This window comes from Cephus cinctus, unplaced genomic scaffold (genome assembly GCF_000341935.2).
Source record: "Cephus cinctus unplaced genomic scaffold, Ccin1 Ccin1_scaffold1234, whole genome shotgun sequence".
NCBI lineage: Eukaryota > Metazoa > Arthropoda > Insecta > Hymenoptera > Cephidae > Cephus > Cephus cinctus.
In genome coordinates, this window is record NW_014333688.1 from 11,547 (window position 1) to 27,364 (window position 15,818).

A 15,818-nucleotide genomic window follows, 5' to 3' on the forward strand; every position below is an offset into this window, starting at 1 on the left:
TTTAAATGTTAAAGAATATCTCTTTCTACGTTACCTTCCTCGAGGGTCGCCGCGGCGCTCGGGGCCCCATCGCGCCCCGCTAATGCATCGGCCGCTTCGTCGGCATCCGCTGCCTCGTACACGCCGTTCCTAAGAATCCACAGCACCGGTTCTTCCGCGTCGTCGAGCTCCTGTGGAGGCCGTGAGTTACCCGGTGCATTGTGGTCATTGTAGCTGGCAGCCTCCAACGGGTCTCCAACTTTTTTTACTTTTTATTTTCACACAGATGAGTTTTCAACGGTGTCTGTAAATTTATAATTATTACATTGATAGTGCTCGTTAGAAGCGTTAGACATGGTGAAGCGGTCATCATCATCACTATTGCCGTAGGCACTGTGATCGCTACCGGCCGATGCTATTGACATGCTTTCATCTGTAAAAAAATTATGAAGAAGATCGCATTGTTCTTTTTTCTCCTTTTGCTTCCGATACTGTGATTGCCATAGTCACTGTGATCGCTACCGGCCGATGTTATTGACATGATCTCATCTGTAAAAAAAAATTATGAAGAAGATCGCATTTTTTTTTTCCTTTTGTTTCCGATGCTGTTTAACGCATATCCCACGTATCGTGAAGCGATTTTTCGTTCTCTTCTTCTTCTTCTTCTTCCATAAGCTGTATGTCCAGCGCTGTCGATGGACCTGCCACTTTTTTTTTTAATAAAACGTAAATTAGACGTAATCTTTTTTTTTAAAAAAAAGTATGTTTTACCGTTAGCACGCTGCATCACCGTCGCCGTGCTGGTGCTGGGCTCCGAGTAAACCTCCTCTATACGACCGAGGCACCATAAGAGCAACTGCTCCTCCTCGGGGGCGACTTCATGCTGAAAGCGCGTCAATTTTTGTAAAATTGATTTATTTTTTAAAAAAGGCAATTTATGTAGGAGCTATTACTGGTAAGCGGCACCTTCGTGGAACAGATGATTGGTTATAATAGCCCTGGTGATGTGGCTATCGCGCACTCCGCGTTTGTTGATACACGCTACGACTAGCGAGAGTATGTACGGATCGTTCTTGAAATATCCTCTTTCATGACCCCTGGCTAGCACGCGCAGAGTACAATGGGAAAAGACACTTTTTAATCTACGCGTTAGCGTGGAAAAACCGAAATATCTTAACTCACGACACCACACCGGTGAGAATAATCTCGGGTTTCTAGGGGTATTCAAGCGGCGTGTCCTGACGAGATCGAGGATACAATCGCGAATATTTCCCAAAGATGACATTTTTTTTCTTTGCTTAGAGCTGGTGATTGGTGTAAGTTATCAGATTATCTGCCGAGACGTCGTGATACGAACTAAAACAGGGTACGTCTAGTCCGCGGATGTCTTACAGCCGCGGCGATACTAATTTCAAAACAATACCATACGATACAGCTGAATCAGCAAAAAATGGCACGACTTTCTTATAGGAGCGTTATTCGTAAAAAATCGGATAGAAACGTTTTAATCGTAAAAATGAATTACATTAGTCGCTTACATATTAGTCGCTCGTTCGCCGATCGCCAAGTACTGCGTATCCATAATACGGGAAAAACGGTATAGAGGTGTTGCGTTGGGAGCTGCAGCGATCTGCTGACGTACACCGTTCGAGGTTGCATCAGCATCTCTCCATCGTAGTGTAGGGTTAGAGATACGAATCATAATACTCTGTGTACATAGGTTTTTTTTTGTACATTATTTATATTTATCAATTACAATCGACTGGTACCAGAAGATCACATCAGTCTCTTACAACATCGAACTCGACGATATCACCACCGATAAGCTGTACTCCGATATCTTTTCCGCCACGGTCATCCCGCAGCAGTGTTTCGCAGCTCTCGTCGCGAAAAATTGCCATACACCGTATATGCCGTATGTTGCGTCGGGATGTTGTTCGTGTGTCCATTCCGTAGTACGTCAAATTGCTCGATCCTTCAGCGTACTCCTCCTCCTCATCGTTGTAAACATCGTGGGGTGTATAGGTTTCCCACGCATCGTCGAGTGCCTCCAGGTACGCGTAAAGACCGTCAGGAATGCTGACCAGGCTTGTTCGGCATTGCTTGTAGTTTAGGAGCGCTGGACCATCCCGTGTCGTCAGGATAACACACCCAATAAACTCTGTCAAACTGCATCGTTTCTCCAGAGTGCGTAGCGCTGTCTCGTATGTTCGCATAGCCCTCAGCTTGCAATTGTTTGACTTTGTATTCGCAGCCTTGGCAGGCGGTTTCAAATCCTGTACAGAGCACTCCAATGATTTTGCAGATTTTAGTAATTCGTCTAAATCTCTAACGCATAACCATCCGTCGACTGTCGGGGTCTGAAGGGTGTACTTGAGGGCAACATTAACTGGAGCTAAAACCAAACTTTTCATAATAAACGATTCTTCACGTTGCAAATCCGTCAAGAGCCTGCTTGTGTCACTTAGAAATTCGATCATCATAAGATTTTCCGCGTCACCATTTCCTTGAAGGGCCAATGTGAGAGCTTTACCCTGAGCAGCCATGCACGCAGCAATTTTTTCTTGCTTGATAACCATGCGAGCATCTCTTTTTATCATAACTTCTGTAGCTGCAGCCTTTAATTCCGGATTAAGTTTAGGAGAATCGATGAACATACAGTTGTCCGGCGGAGGGTATTTTTTAAGCAGTTCAGTTTTCTGCTCCAAGGGAAGACCTTCTTTTAAGATTTTCTCCCAACGAATAGCCATAGGCTTGGGGACTGGTGCTCCAAACACCCTATTAGAAGCAATACGCTTGCCCAAAGTTTTCAAAACATCTTTTGGAAGTTCTGCTGTTTTATCTATTCTGTTCTTTTCCGGGTAACAAGTTGTCAGTAACAACCGAAGTTCTCTATGCATTTCCCGAAACCGCCGGATCCGTTATACTATCTTTCGGAGCATCATCTGTTGACGGGCGTTCAGGTGACGGTTTGAAAAACGCAGCACGATTCATATACCTGCACCGTTGCTAATGTTTTTGAGAAGGCGGCGTAGCTGGGTGGTAGCACGCCTGATTGCCACCCGAGCGGCCAGGGTTCGATTCCCGAGGCAGTTCGCATAGAGACGCCGTGAGAGACGCACGTCCGTGGATCGCTTCGTGACTGTGTGTTCTATGCGACGAAGAGACAAAGGGAAATTCCTTTTTGTTGTATCCAGCAAGATATTATAGTGATTGTGAACGTGAATACTGTATTGTTTATTTAACAACTATCGAAAAAAGTGCAAAACTGTTAGTGTTTGTTAAAAAAAGGGGAGGAGGCACCCTTTGGGGACGTAACCCCTCCCTCGTGTGGCATAGCATGGCAGAAATTAACAATAAGATGGATAGTGAAGAGATGTACGGCTCTCCAGATGAAAATGCAATTATAAACCCCCATTTATCGGGACCAAAGGAATACATTGTAAAGGACGCTACTGAGAACAAAGGAAAAGCGAGCGTCGTACATACTGCGCATGCGGCGCACGTGGAGACGAGCGATCAGAACGCATCACGTGATAAACCGCTTCCACAGCGACAGCAATGGCCGAGTCTAAAATACAACCCAAACTCAACAATGTTAGAAAAGATATACAAAGATGCGTTGAAGGAATTTAATAAACTTCAATCGCCGATTGCGCCAAATCCAAGCAGAAAAAGTCCGCTAGCTAAAGTAAACGCGGAGAATGCAACATCAATATATGAATCAACGGATAAAGAATGGAAACAGCCAAAAAGGACCGTAAAAAGTGCCAAGGAGCTGGAGCGACGATGTGGCAGTATGGAAGACAGCAGCACTCACGCAAATAGGTTTGCCCTGCTTAAGGATGCCTCATTGACGATAGTAACGATGGATACAAGCTATATTAAGGATCCCAAGGAGAGGGCCAAGTACCAGTTGATAGCAGACACCCCAAAGGCAACAGCAACTACAGATAGTGATACCAAGGCTGACAAGTTTGGAGATAAAGATAAGGATTACACACGTTACAAGCCACCGCCCATACACGTATGCAGTATTAAGCTCAATAGAATAATAGAAGTACTCAAGTGCAATTATATCATGAGAAAAGAATTTATAATTAAGCAAGTAGATGCAGCGAATCACACAGTATATGCCCAAAATCTTGCAGCATATAAGAATATTCTATAAACTTTAAGAACAAACAAAGTTAGACTATATACGTTTACGCCAAAAGGCCACAAATATAAAAACCTAGTCTTAAAGGGAATACATGGAGATTTCTCTGAAAAGGAGATAGAGGATGAGATGAAAAATCTTAACCTGCCAAATGTGATAGTACATAATGTTTCTAAAATATTGTTTAATAAGAAAAATATTATATATTTCACTTTCTAGTCCAATTAGAGAGTAATAGCATAAGTCAACAGCCTGCGCAGGTTAAAACATTGGCCTATCAAAAAGCCATATGGAATCCACTAAAGAAGAAGGACATCTTCCAATGTACAAATTGCCAACGAGTAGGTCATGCCAGCAGTAACTGCTACCTAGGATACCGTTGCGTCAAATGTATAGAGACACATGAGCCAGGCCAATGTAAGTTACCCAAAAACAATACAGATAGAAACATTCTATACTGTGTTAACTGTGAAAACTACAGTCACCCTGCGTCTTATAAGGGCTGCCCGTTCTTGAAATTTGCCAAAGAAACTAAAAACCTAACCACGGTGCAACAAACAAAGCGACAGGCGATGCGGGTAAACGATATAGAAAACTACGTAAATACGTTGGAGAGAAAGGAGACGATTAGCTCAAGCCAAAAACATCCTACACAACGACTACCAACCCAGATGACAAACAAATCAGGTAGTTCTGTTCCACACCATGTGGAAAGAAAAGAGATAGATAGTGCTAATGCATGGAATAGTACTGTACCTAGTAGTAGGAAGCCATTTCCACAAGAGGGGAGTAATAGCCAACACAACATAGAGATAAACTCTTTACTAAAAGAAATTAAGCAACAAATTACAGAATCAATCAGCACACAGTTCAATAGCTTCTATGAAATTATTAGTAATAACTCAGAAAGAATAAATAGGATATATTTTGCATTAGAAATTGATGACTAACATGCCTATGGTAATAGATTCGACTTTAGTTGAAAGTAACAATGATATTTTTCTTAAGTCATTTAAAATAGCCTCAATTAATGTGAATTCACTCATATCTCTCCATAAAAGATATGACTTACTCAATTTCGCGGAAATAAATAAATTAGACATTTTACTTCTGTGTGAAACTAAGCTTAGCCCATGTTGTAAGGTACAATTCTCAGAATATAATCTAATTCGTACAGACAGGAATGCAAGTATCAAAGGAGGAGGTACAGCGATAATGATAAAACAAGGTATCCCTTACGAACAGATCTTTAGTCCATCTTGAAAAATGAATTCAATTCTTGAATATACAATAATTTGTGTAAAGTTAAACCGGCAAAAGGTATATATTATTGCAGTATACGCAAATAATAAGGATAACCACTACTTTCTACGAGAACTTGACTATTTGTTTTCTAAACTCTCCATGGAGTCACCAAATATCTCTTATGTTAAGAGAGGCGATATGAACGCAAGACATACTGCGTGGGATGATAGAGTAGTAAAGAAAAAAGGAGCTATGCTTGAAAAATGGTTAGATAATAACGGGCTTCTTTATAGGGCTAAAGTAGTTCCCCCCTGCTCCTCTACATTTCCTAGTGCAAACTCATATTTAGACCTTTGTATAGCGGATGACAGAATAGAAATCACAGATATGGTGGACAATAAAGTTAAAACAATACACTACAATAGTGACCATAAAGCACTGATCCTAACTGCTAAAATGCCGCACCCAGTGAGATTGACAAATGCTGATTTCGAATATCGTTATATGTATGAAAAGACTAAATGGGAAAAATTTACTAAAGTATTAAAAGAAAAATACGTCTACGAGGTACCTGAAAATAAAAACCTATCTACTGAAGAAATCAATGAATATTTTGAAGCAATTTATAACACTATCCGTGAAACTATAAGCAGTGAAGTACCTAAGTATAAAGCGAATGATAACGTACTCAACTATGTTAATCAGAAAATCAGGAAATTACACAAATATAAATCATATATGTATAGTTAGTTGCATCAACAAACAATACAGGTCTAATAAATATTCAAATATAGCAAAGGAGGACCCTTTAAAGATCATAATTGCTCGATTGAATGACATGTTAAAATCGGAATATAGGTGCTTTTACGCAAAATATTGGGAATCACAAATTAAGACTATTGATTATAGGAAATCGCATTCCTTCTTCCCTAAAATAAATAAGTGGTTCAGGCCCAGAGGACAGATACTGTGACGTGGTACTTTGTGCATGTCACAAAAGAAAAAGGAAAAAAGGCAAAATAGAAGCTACACCGTGAGGTCCGCAAGGCAACCTAACTATTGCGTCGAGCGTGGACTGAATTTAGCGTGTAGAATGTGTATTAATTCCCTTCGGGGTCTGTATTTCAAATGTTACTAGTGGTGATCGGTCCCGTAAGGGAACCGATGAGAGAGAAATAAGAAGTAGAAACGGCTCGGACAACGGCAAAGGGGCCCGACCAGTGCGATCAACATCACTGGCGTGACGTAGCCAACTGGAGGAGGACCAGCGTGACCGCAGGGCATCACTGAGTGAGGTCACCTGCGCGAAAGGACGCCGCGAGAAGATCCGAGATTCTGGCAGCATCCGGGGGTTGCAGTGGCGGCCTGGAGCCGCGCAACGAGGGATGAGGTGCGGATGAGATTCCCGCCCCAAGAAAAGACACTGCAATCGCCCAGAAGAGGAGAGGATGCGCGGATCTACTTTTCGAAGATCCGATAGACAATTGAAGATCGCGGGCGAATTGGGCCGCGTAGGGGCTAGCGCAAATTTGATTGGGCCCAAGGGTAATATTCCTCCGCGCCACTAGGGGACGTTAGCGGGCGAGCGATCGGGTAGCGTCACTTGCGGTGTAGCTAACGTAGAGTACGTGCGAGAGTCTGCCAAAAGTGTCTAGCGAGTGTGTAGTGAGAAAGAGTGAGAGAGAGATATTGAGCCAAAGCAAGGATAATGAATCCAGAGGATTTGGATGACTTGGGCAAGGCTCTTTTCGGTGAGTGACGCTACCGAGTCAGATAATTTTTGTAATTGATCGAGATTAACTGGACATTAGAGTTAGCTGCTGGATCTTTCATCCCGACAGCACGTGTCGCTTCCCGCTTACACGATCGTTGAGATCTGATGTTTGTCAGTTTGGTAGCGATCTGGAGGATCCGTTATCTCGTATCAAAGTTTAGTTCTTAGTTTTATGTTTGAGTATTTGTAGAGCATGTTTGAAGAAACTGCATGCAAATTATTAATATCCAGTCCACGCTACGCGTAATCGTTTCGGTCTTGTGTCGTGTATCGTAAGTACCGCGCAGTGGTACGTATCTCTCCCGGTATTATTCGTGGGTGTTAGGAAAGCAGAAAGGGGATTGCGTATTTCCTGACTGATATTTTCAGTAGACAAATAGGTCTCCGGAACTGATTCCAACTGCGGAAATACTCGTAACGGGATAGGATACACGCGCTTGACGACAAGCGAAGGATCTAGATTCCTAGCGGGGAATCTACAAATTCGGTATATTAGGTGACTTCCCAGGAGGTCAAGCACCGTTAGGATTACCGTGCTCAAAATTTGTAAATATTGTGAAGCCGGCGAGTATGGCACTAGGCCACTCGTCAGCTGACTTTGTAAATATTATTGCTTAGCTTCGGTGCGCTTGTATTATCTAACGCGCGCATTGTTGTCGGAAGTGTCCGGCCTTCTAGCAAATAATTCCGAGCAAGGAATTCGCGCTTGCCTAATCCCTCAGGGATTTATTAGTTGTGTCGGTCCAACTATTGTATTTTAGTAGGGACAGTAGTTCCCACTAGAGTTTATTATTTTGGAACTATTGTTCCATACCGTGTTCTGTTATTACGCGTTTTCATTATCTGATGTTTATATGTTATATTTTATATTTTAGCTTCTGTTGTTATATTTCGTTTGATGTTTCCTATGTTCAATAAATCGGGCCCGTTTGTGGGTTCCGTGCTTTTAAACGAAACCTCAGGTCTGTTTGATTTCTCAAAGCCCCGTTAGTGTTGTCTTAGTGCTATTACCTTTCAGATCTTGATTATTGTCTCCCAGACCCGCATAACAGCTGGCTAGGGTGTCCTTAGGAGACAGCGGTGTAACTCTGGTTATACCTGGCGCCCAATAATTCAGTATTTTATTAATTATTTCTCGAGGTGCCATTTATTTGTGCGATTCGTCGTTACAATACATATAGACTCACTTACAGTTGATAATAAAAACACGGATTTAATGCTACGTGCTGGCTGTGATATAAAAGAGATACCTAAAAAAGAGGATAAATATTTAGTACATTCATCGGTAGATATATTGAATATAATAGGAGCATACTATGAAAAAATTAACGCACCCAGGTACACAAATCTAGATACCCCTCTTAAAGAAAAAGTTGACACTGTAGCAAATAGTCTGATCGCGTCGTTTAAAGCAGATAAAGGAAACGGTATAACCGTTACTAATTTCTCAGATAGCAATTTAGCGTCTGACCCTCTCCAGCCTGACAATAGTGTAGAATTTACTAATACTGCAAAAACTGTACGAAATTTTAATTCGCTGCCTAACAAAACCTCTTCAGGTTTGGACAATATTCCCCCAATAAATTCACCTCCGTTACTAGTAAATCCTTTTAAAAAAGGCGGATGTTTGAGAAAATAAAGTAAAAAATCGGCCTATTTTTTCACTATTTTTTTCTTGCTAAAATTTTATATTTTCAATTTTTTAGCCAAATTGTGGTGAATTGGCATACAACACATGTAAATAAATAAAACGCGCTAAAATTTTTAAAATTGGTTCAGTAGTTCCGGAGATTAACTGTCGGCCATTTGAAAAAACAGTTTCGAGAAAAACGCGTTTAAAGTGACTGACAGCTGCGTGAGCAACTGCGTACAGCTGACAGCGCGCACACTTTCAGTTATTCTAGACTGTTATAATTCGAATTTCTTCAAAATATTTTCGGAGGTGATTGTTAAAGGTCTAAGGAGTTAAACAATTCAAAAAAAAAAGGAAAAATCGTTTTTTGGAAAATTCTAATGTAGACTAGCACCTTACAACATATATTTTTTAACACTACAGGTATGAACTTAAATATCAATTCAGGGTGCGGTTGCAAGGTTAGGTTAGGTTAGGTACAAATGTGACTGTACATTCGATTTATTTGTAATATATCGCCAAGTGGTGCAAGATAGCCACTGTGTCACTCATTTTAAGGCTGGTCGCTACCGGCATCATTTCAGGGTACTGAGCTAGCGGGAATCACAGGTCGAGAGGACTGCCAATGAGGAACGAGAAAAATGCTTCATGGATCGAGTTGGTGCCGTGCGGCACCTGACGCCCCAAAAGATTTGTTGCGTTGGGGTCATCAGTGAATATTGTTGTGAGACCAAATACACGGTTCACGGGTTTGACTGCCGGAAAGGGTTTTTCGGGATTCAGGTACTTTGGGATTCGTTACCCGAGTAAAAAGTTGGAACTTAACTCTTGATAACAAGTAAAAGATTTATTTGAAACAAAACAAGTTACGTTAGAATACACTATTAGAAATAAACCGTAAACGTGGTGAGTACGAAATCACGGGGCTGGAGGTTAGTACCGGCCGTCCGCTTTTTATAATCTTAATTATGGAATTTTTTAGAGATACAATAACCAAGGATTGTTTCTATATTTCGCCATGGTGTCGGTGATGTGTCTCCTTTGTTTCCATAATATTGGCGAGTGGAACGTGCCGCGTCGCAGCGTGGCCATTCCGTCGCTTCTGACGTAGGCGCGTTTCCAAATCTATATTATGGTTTACAACAATATGACGTGAGAAAAGTGCACGTTAAACTATTTAAAAACTAAGAATTTCCGAACGAAATCAAGGTTATTTTCATGATCTTTGATGCCTGCCAACCACCGCCATACCCCGTAGGCCTGATAATTTCGGAACACCCTGTATGTATGTCTGACCAGTGCTTTCAGTTTGAAAGTCCTGCACCTTTTAATTGAATGGATTTGTTTTACGACGACATATACGAAGGTGCGAGCGTATTGCTCATGCGAACATGCCCCAAAGTGAACCTGTTTGGCTTAATATAATGCGTTGGACATGAAATAATATCGGCATCCAGTGAATCATTGTTGCATTCACTTTATTTTTCTTGGTGTCATACATGAATAACTATGATAATAAAAAACAAAACGTCGAAAACGCACAACAACATTACTATTCAGTAATCATCATCTTTACAAAACCTTTTTTTTTATTTATAAAGTAAGTGTTATAAAAGTATTATGTACTCTTACATGAACTAATAAAGCCTAATAGTCATATATCATTCAATAATACATGTCTTATTTTAGAAATGCAACAAATGAAAAGTTATAGTATCACAAACCTAAGCTTGATATTGTCAAATCTTGTGTTGTTATCCGGAAATATAAACGTGTACATTAACCATAAAATACTGAAATATAGCTTTTTCAAATGTCTCTTATTTCTGTATAAGAGGAACCTACATTTACAATAAGTATTAAGACAGGTGGGTAATCTTCGTTTACTGCTTCTGCAGAAGTAAACAATACACATGTAAATATGTGAATTACATTTTGGTTTCTAGTGAATAATTATAACAAATTTAGATTACTTTAAAAATGATTATAGCATGTACTCAGTTTCAAATTTGTGGAATTAAGCAATTGATAAATAACTCTGCTGGTTTTCCGACAACATTTCTGGAAATTTGTAAACATGAATGAATTAACTTTAAAATCAATGCTTTAAAACTAATTATCAAGTACACATTTACAATATTGTAAAAGATACATTTTCTAATAAGGGATGAAAACCTATCGATATTACCTTTCAGATATGACTGCAATGCCAGCTTATTCACGAACACTGTAGAGTATCTACACTTCTCTAGAATATGTATACATTCCGACCTTTAGCTATCGCAAGAGCTCGAGAGTGAGAGGAAGAAAAAGGGTCATGTGATCATTTCAGATGACGGCGCTATCCTAGCGCGTGTCATTGTGGGCACAAGCGCTAAACGTGAACCTCTACGTAGCCAAGGTTGCGATAGCCGGGGTTCAAGTATATAAACAATATACAATTTGAAATCAGGAATTGAGGAGATATGTTCCTCTTTGCTTTCTAACGTTTTGTGTTTAAAGGTGAGGTTTTAAGTTTTCCGCTTCTGAAATATACATATCTGAGCGTGAAGAATGGTTTTTAGTCTTCAACTCGTAGTGAGTATACTTGACGTTATTTGACTCAAACCCCTGCAATAGTTTACCCTTCAGTATATAAGAATTATCTTTATTATTATAAAGACCTTTATTTTTGATTGTATAAGGATGCTTAAATGTCTTATCTTCGACAGAATCACTGCTGATGTTCTCTCTTACAAAATATGGCTTATAATTTTTTGTAATGTTTGCTGGTTGCGTCGGTTGAGATACTTTCGCATGATTTTTTGATGACTTGTTATTTGATCGATTATTACTACGTAAATGTCTGGGAATTACAGATTTTTTTATGTACAGAAGTTGGGTATCAGTAACTTCACAATCGATTTGCATCATAGTTATATGATTCGGTGGCGACGAATAAGTATCTGAAATTACAATATAACTACATTACACTTTACTCAACATTCATGAATCAATTGCACATTTATAATATTGTATTCAAGATTTATCTTACCATTAACAGGCACAGCAGGGAGTACCAATGACATACGCGGTCTAACAGTATTATTCTGTGTTGAAGCCGGAAGTAGTAGATGTTCATCGCTGAACCAAACGACATAGAATCTATCCTCGCGCCTTCCAAGTGCATCAAATAAGGAAGTGTGTTCTCTTGAAGTTGGTGAGAATACTTCAACTGCATTGCTGTTAGTCGATGCAACAGTTTGTATTTTCGGTTTATTTTTAGACTTTATATTAGGGAAAAGTTTCTTATTTTTATCAAATTTATTTTTCATAAATGAAGGGGCTCCTGGTGGTAATAAGAACTCTACTAAAGATTTTATTTCAAAATCAGCTTCCACAGAGTCAGTCCAATTATTTCGATCAGGATCACCTCCGATCCAACGTCGAAGTTCATTGTCTAAACGAATGGACTCTGTTTGATTAATATATATTGGACACATAGGATAATGACTCGGTTTAGTTCTGTTAAATTCATTTGATAATCCTTCTTCAACTTCTTTGTTATTTGTATTTGACCAAAGCAACGTTCTACCGTGTCTAATGTTTGACAACGTCACGGGCATATTATTAGTTACAGATTCCATATCTCGTGCACTTTGTGAAAAAACACCTTTTCTGAAACAAAATATCGTAGTTTAGTATGTTGTATATCGTATTTAGTATTAAGAAAAAAGAATACTACTGAGTCAATAGCGCCGGCATCGAAACAAATAAAATGACTACTTCAATATTCCAAAATGTAAATAATTATTGGCTTAGCTACAGAGCACGATCTTGTATACAGGGCACCACGTTGTAGATCGTAACCGTAACGTGGACAATTTGCCCGCAAGCGTTAGTGTCGAATAAGCAAGCGCATGCGCATCCGTAAATTCACTGCAACCTCTTATCTCCGATTCAAAAGGAAAGTTACACACAAAAAACCGAGGCGATGCTATAAATAAAATTTAACAATTTAATTTTAAAGTTAGACAAATAAAAAGAATTGATGATTTAAAAAACTGAAGTTAAATGGCCCAATTCACCTAAAAGTCATGAAAATTGAATGATGCTATAATTGCGTATATACTGAAAACTTTTTAATTGATGAAAATACCTCTGGACAAGTACAACAAGTGAAATATCTGCACAAGTAGAATTTTTTTCGTAGCTGAGTTCAATAGTATAAATATTTTCTCTCTTTTGCACTTGTTGAATTTATGTTGCATCACTATATGAAATTGGTTCTACAGGTCCAATTCTCTTTGTAAAAAGACTTTCTCCAGTTTGAGTGTAGGAATTTCCAATGAAAAATCTTTCACAGGATATATACTAACGTATACAGTCAATTTTTGCTTGTATTGTAACTTTTTTACTGAATTTATTTGTAACTCCTGTGAGATTTTCAAATGCAAATTCCTACCACTGTGACTCAAGCAGGCACGAAGCACTTTTTGGTCATTCTTGCTTCATTCAATTCGAATCACGGTATATATTACACATTACGAACAAAGCTGCAGGTTACGTATTCAAGAAAAAGATAACTGCGCACGCGTAGTGCTACCACGTGATTCGCATTTTTAACACTAACGGCTTTTGCGATAGATCCACCTTAAGGTTACGCGTTTTTCGCCTAAGTGCCCAGACCTGTACACAAGATCGTGCTACAGAGCATTTGGTTGTAAATAAACCAACGCCACCATCTTGTCAACAGCACGCCACTGAACCCACTACTTCTTGAAGTTGCATATAGCCCTCTGGGTATTTTTTTTTTTTCTTTTATGTGTTGTTCCCCGCTTTCTTTGCTTCGCTTAATGGCGTGATGCTATACGTTCGTACGGTTATACCTAATAATAAAAATTTGATATCTTTAAGTAAAAAACTTCTACAATCGTCGTTATTTCCACCATAATCTAACACAAACATATTTAGCTGTTAGAAGAGGAGGGTTAATAAGAGAACTTTTCGCCTCGTCAAGATCTGAAAAAGATGGTCGTATTCCATGATCATTATGAATGTCAAAAATAACCATTGATTAAGGAAAAAAAAATGTATTCATCAGGCCAAAATCAATTTCAAATCTACGTATAAGCTCTTTTCACGACTAATGTGTGAACTAATAAAACATTTTCGCTTATTATATTGCTCTGCTATCACATTACTGTCATTTTAAACGAAAACATATGTCGTCCCCAACGAGAAGATAAATGCAACTCATAATGAAAAAATTACTTTTTATCGCTTTAACATCCGCGTGATAAATCAGTTTTCACATCCGCGGTTAATAACTAAATATCAAAGATCACTAGGTGTGATCTATATTTTATCACATAGCGGCCCTTGGAAGCGGTTATCTTGGTTATGGGTCCCAGGTTTGCGGAAAGCGAGGTGAACCTTTTAAGGAGAAACATGTATAAAAAAAATATACTTACAAGGAAACCCCCCCAACCCGACCCCACTGATTTCAATAATTTTTTGATATGTTGTAGTACTCGACAAAATAAGAGACACGTATTTTTTTTTTGTGCTGACATCCACTTTAAAGGGGTGAAAACGACCCCTGAAATTCACCCCCGAAAATCGTTTTTTCATCATATCTCGACTTCTAATTAATATTTTTTAATAAAACCAAGTGGAAAATATTTGTCATAAGAAGTCGAAGATATGAGGTTTGTTAATGACCCAAGGGGTTGCAACCCTTATTTTATATTTTGAAAAAACTATATTTTTTATGCTCTTTTTCTTACGTTACAGTACTCAATATTTATTAATATTTTTTAATGGAACTATGATTAAAAATTATTTTTATAAGATTTATTTCTTTTTCTTCTCTTTTTATAATTAATTGTAAGTCACAGTATTTTATTCTTCAAAGTGTTGACAATAATGATTATCTTCAAAAAAGTGCTTAAAACATAAAGACTTCATTGCACTTGCAACTCCTTCAACTGCTAATGTTCTTCCAGAATGCATTTCTAATTGGAACCCACTCTGATCTGAATTATATAAATTTTCAATTCCAATTGATGATATAGAAGATTTCACATCAGCAACAAACATATCAGCCATCATTTGGAGGCCTAAAGTATTTTCCAATGTTTTCCTAGTAATAAATTTATTTATTTTTCTAGACACTATTCTGTGAGCCTTTTTGAATTTCACTAACCAATTTTTAGAAGCTTTAAATCTTACATCTTCAGATCCAATTTCTTTTTGAGCTTGTAACGCCCATCTCCGTATATCGTGATCGTGAATAATTAAACCACTTTCAACAGCAGCTTTAAAATTATCAAGTGTGTATTGACAAATCCGTGCAATTTTTTCTCGGTACGTGCCACCTTCATTAATATTGTGAGCTCAACGTTTGAGCTGACTGATTGATGAGACTTTTCTGAATCTTCTTTACGCTGTTTCAATACTTAAGTTTTCTTTTCCCACTTCTCCAATATTCTACAGCTTTTTGTTTGTAATCAAAATTGATGTCTTCAGTACCTTTCGTACACTGATTTGTTAGTGCAACGTCAGGATCAGGAAAATGATGTTGAACTTCATCCTCAACTATTTCAGCATCACAATCCTTATATTCTTCCTCAAAATCCAAAGTATCCTCAAAAATCGTATCAACTTCATTGAAGTCATTTGCTGCATCGATTAATATTTGTTTCAATTTTTCTGACAACTCAATTTCTTTATAATTCGTCACACTATTGGGTATTTGTAAAGTTTGAAAATACGCTAGTAATAAATTCACTACATTTAAGGGATTAATCTTCATCTTTGAATCTAAAATATAAACATTAAATAATAACTCTTTATTACGAAGATTAATAGGTGTAGAAATATAAATTACAAAATACTCACATAACTACCTAAAAATTAGATAATTGGTTGTAAAAATATCCACACCACGTATGATATATTATAATGTTTTGTGTTTAACAATGACAGATATATATACATATATATTGTAACGTGGCGTCCGTGGGACGGCCAGTTACATAAAAGCG

The 15,818-nt window shown here is 38.4% G+C and overlaps 2 protein-coding genes across 3 annotated transcripts; both read right to left on the reverse strand.

Annotated features, from left to right (window-relative positions):
• Positions 1-10,251: 10,251 nt before the first annotated feature.
• LOC107272695 (cyclic AMP-dependent transcription factor ATF-6 alpha) lies at positions 10,252-12,447 on the reverse strand (the record flags this gene model as incomplete). The annotated part of the gene is given in 2 exon segments (XM_025090004.1): positions 10,252-11,735; positions 11,825-12,447. Coding segments are annotated over 2 exon segments (1,072 nt in total), but the record flags the coding sequence as incomplete, so codon positions are not given.
• Positions 12,448-14,925: 2,478 nt separating this feature from the next.
• On the reverse strand, positions 14,926-15,753 carry LOC107272696. 2 transcript variants are annotated; one of them, XM_015750099.2, is made up of 2 exons: positions 15,681-15,709; positions 14,926-15,594 (listed from the first exon to the last, which is right to left on the reverse strand). In XM_015750099.2, exon 2 carries the CDS (start codon positions 15,584-15,586, stop codon positions 15,224-15,226), a length of 363 nt encoding a protein of 120 aa, XP_015605585.1. In that variant the 5' UTR covers positions 15,587-15,594; positions 15,681-15,709; the 3' UTR covers positions 14,926-15,223. The 2 variants fall into 2 exon arrangements, with proteins under 2 accessions (XP_015605585.1, XP_015605584.1); XM_015750098.2 differs by having other exon boundaries at positions 14,927-15,594; positions 15,673-15,753.
• Between the last annotated feature and the right edge of the window lie 65 nt (positions 15,754-15,818).

Bases quoted from the DNA above. Each gene is read 5' to 3' on its own strand.
- LOC107272696 (XM_015750099.2), bottom strand. From the start codon at position 15,586: ATGAAGATTAATCCCTTAAATGTAGTGAATTTATTACTAGCGTATTTT.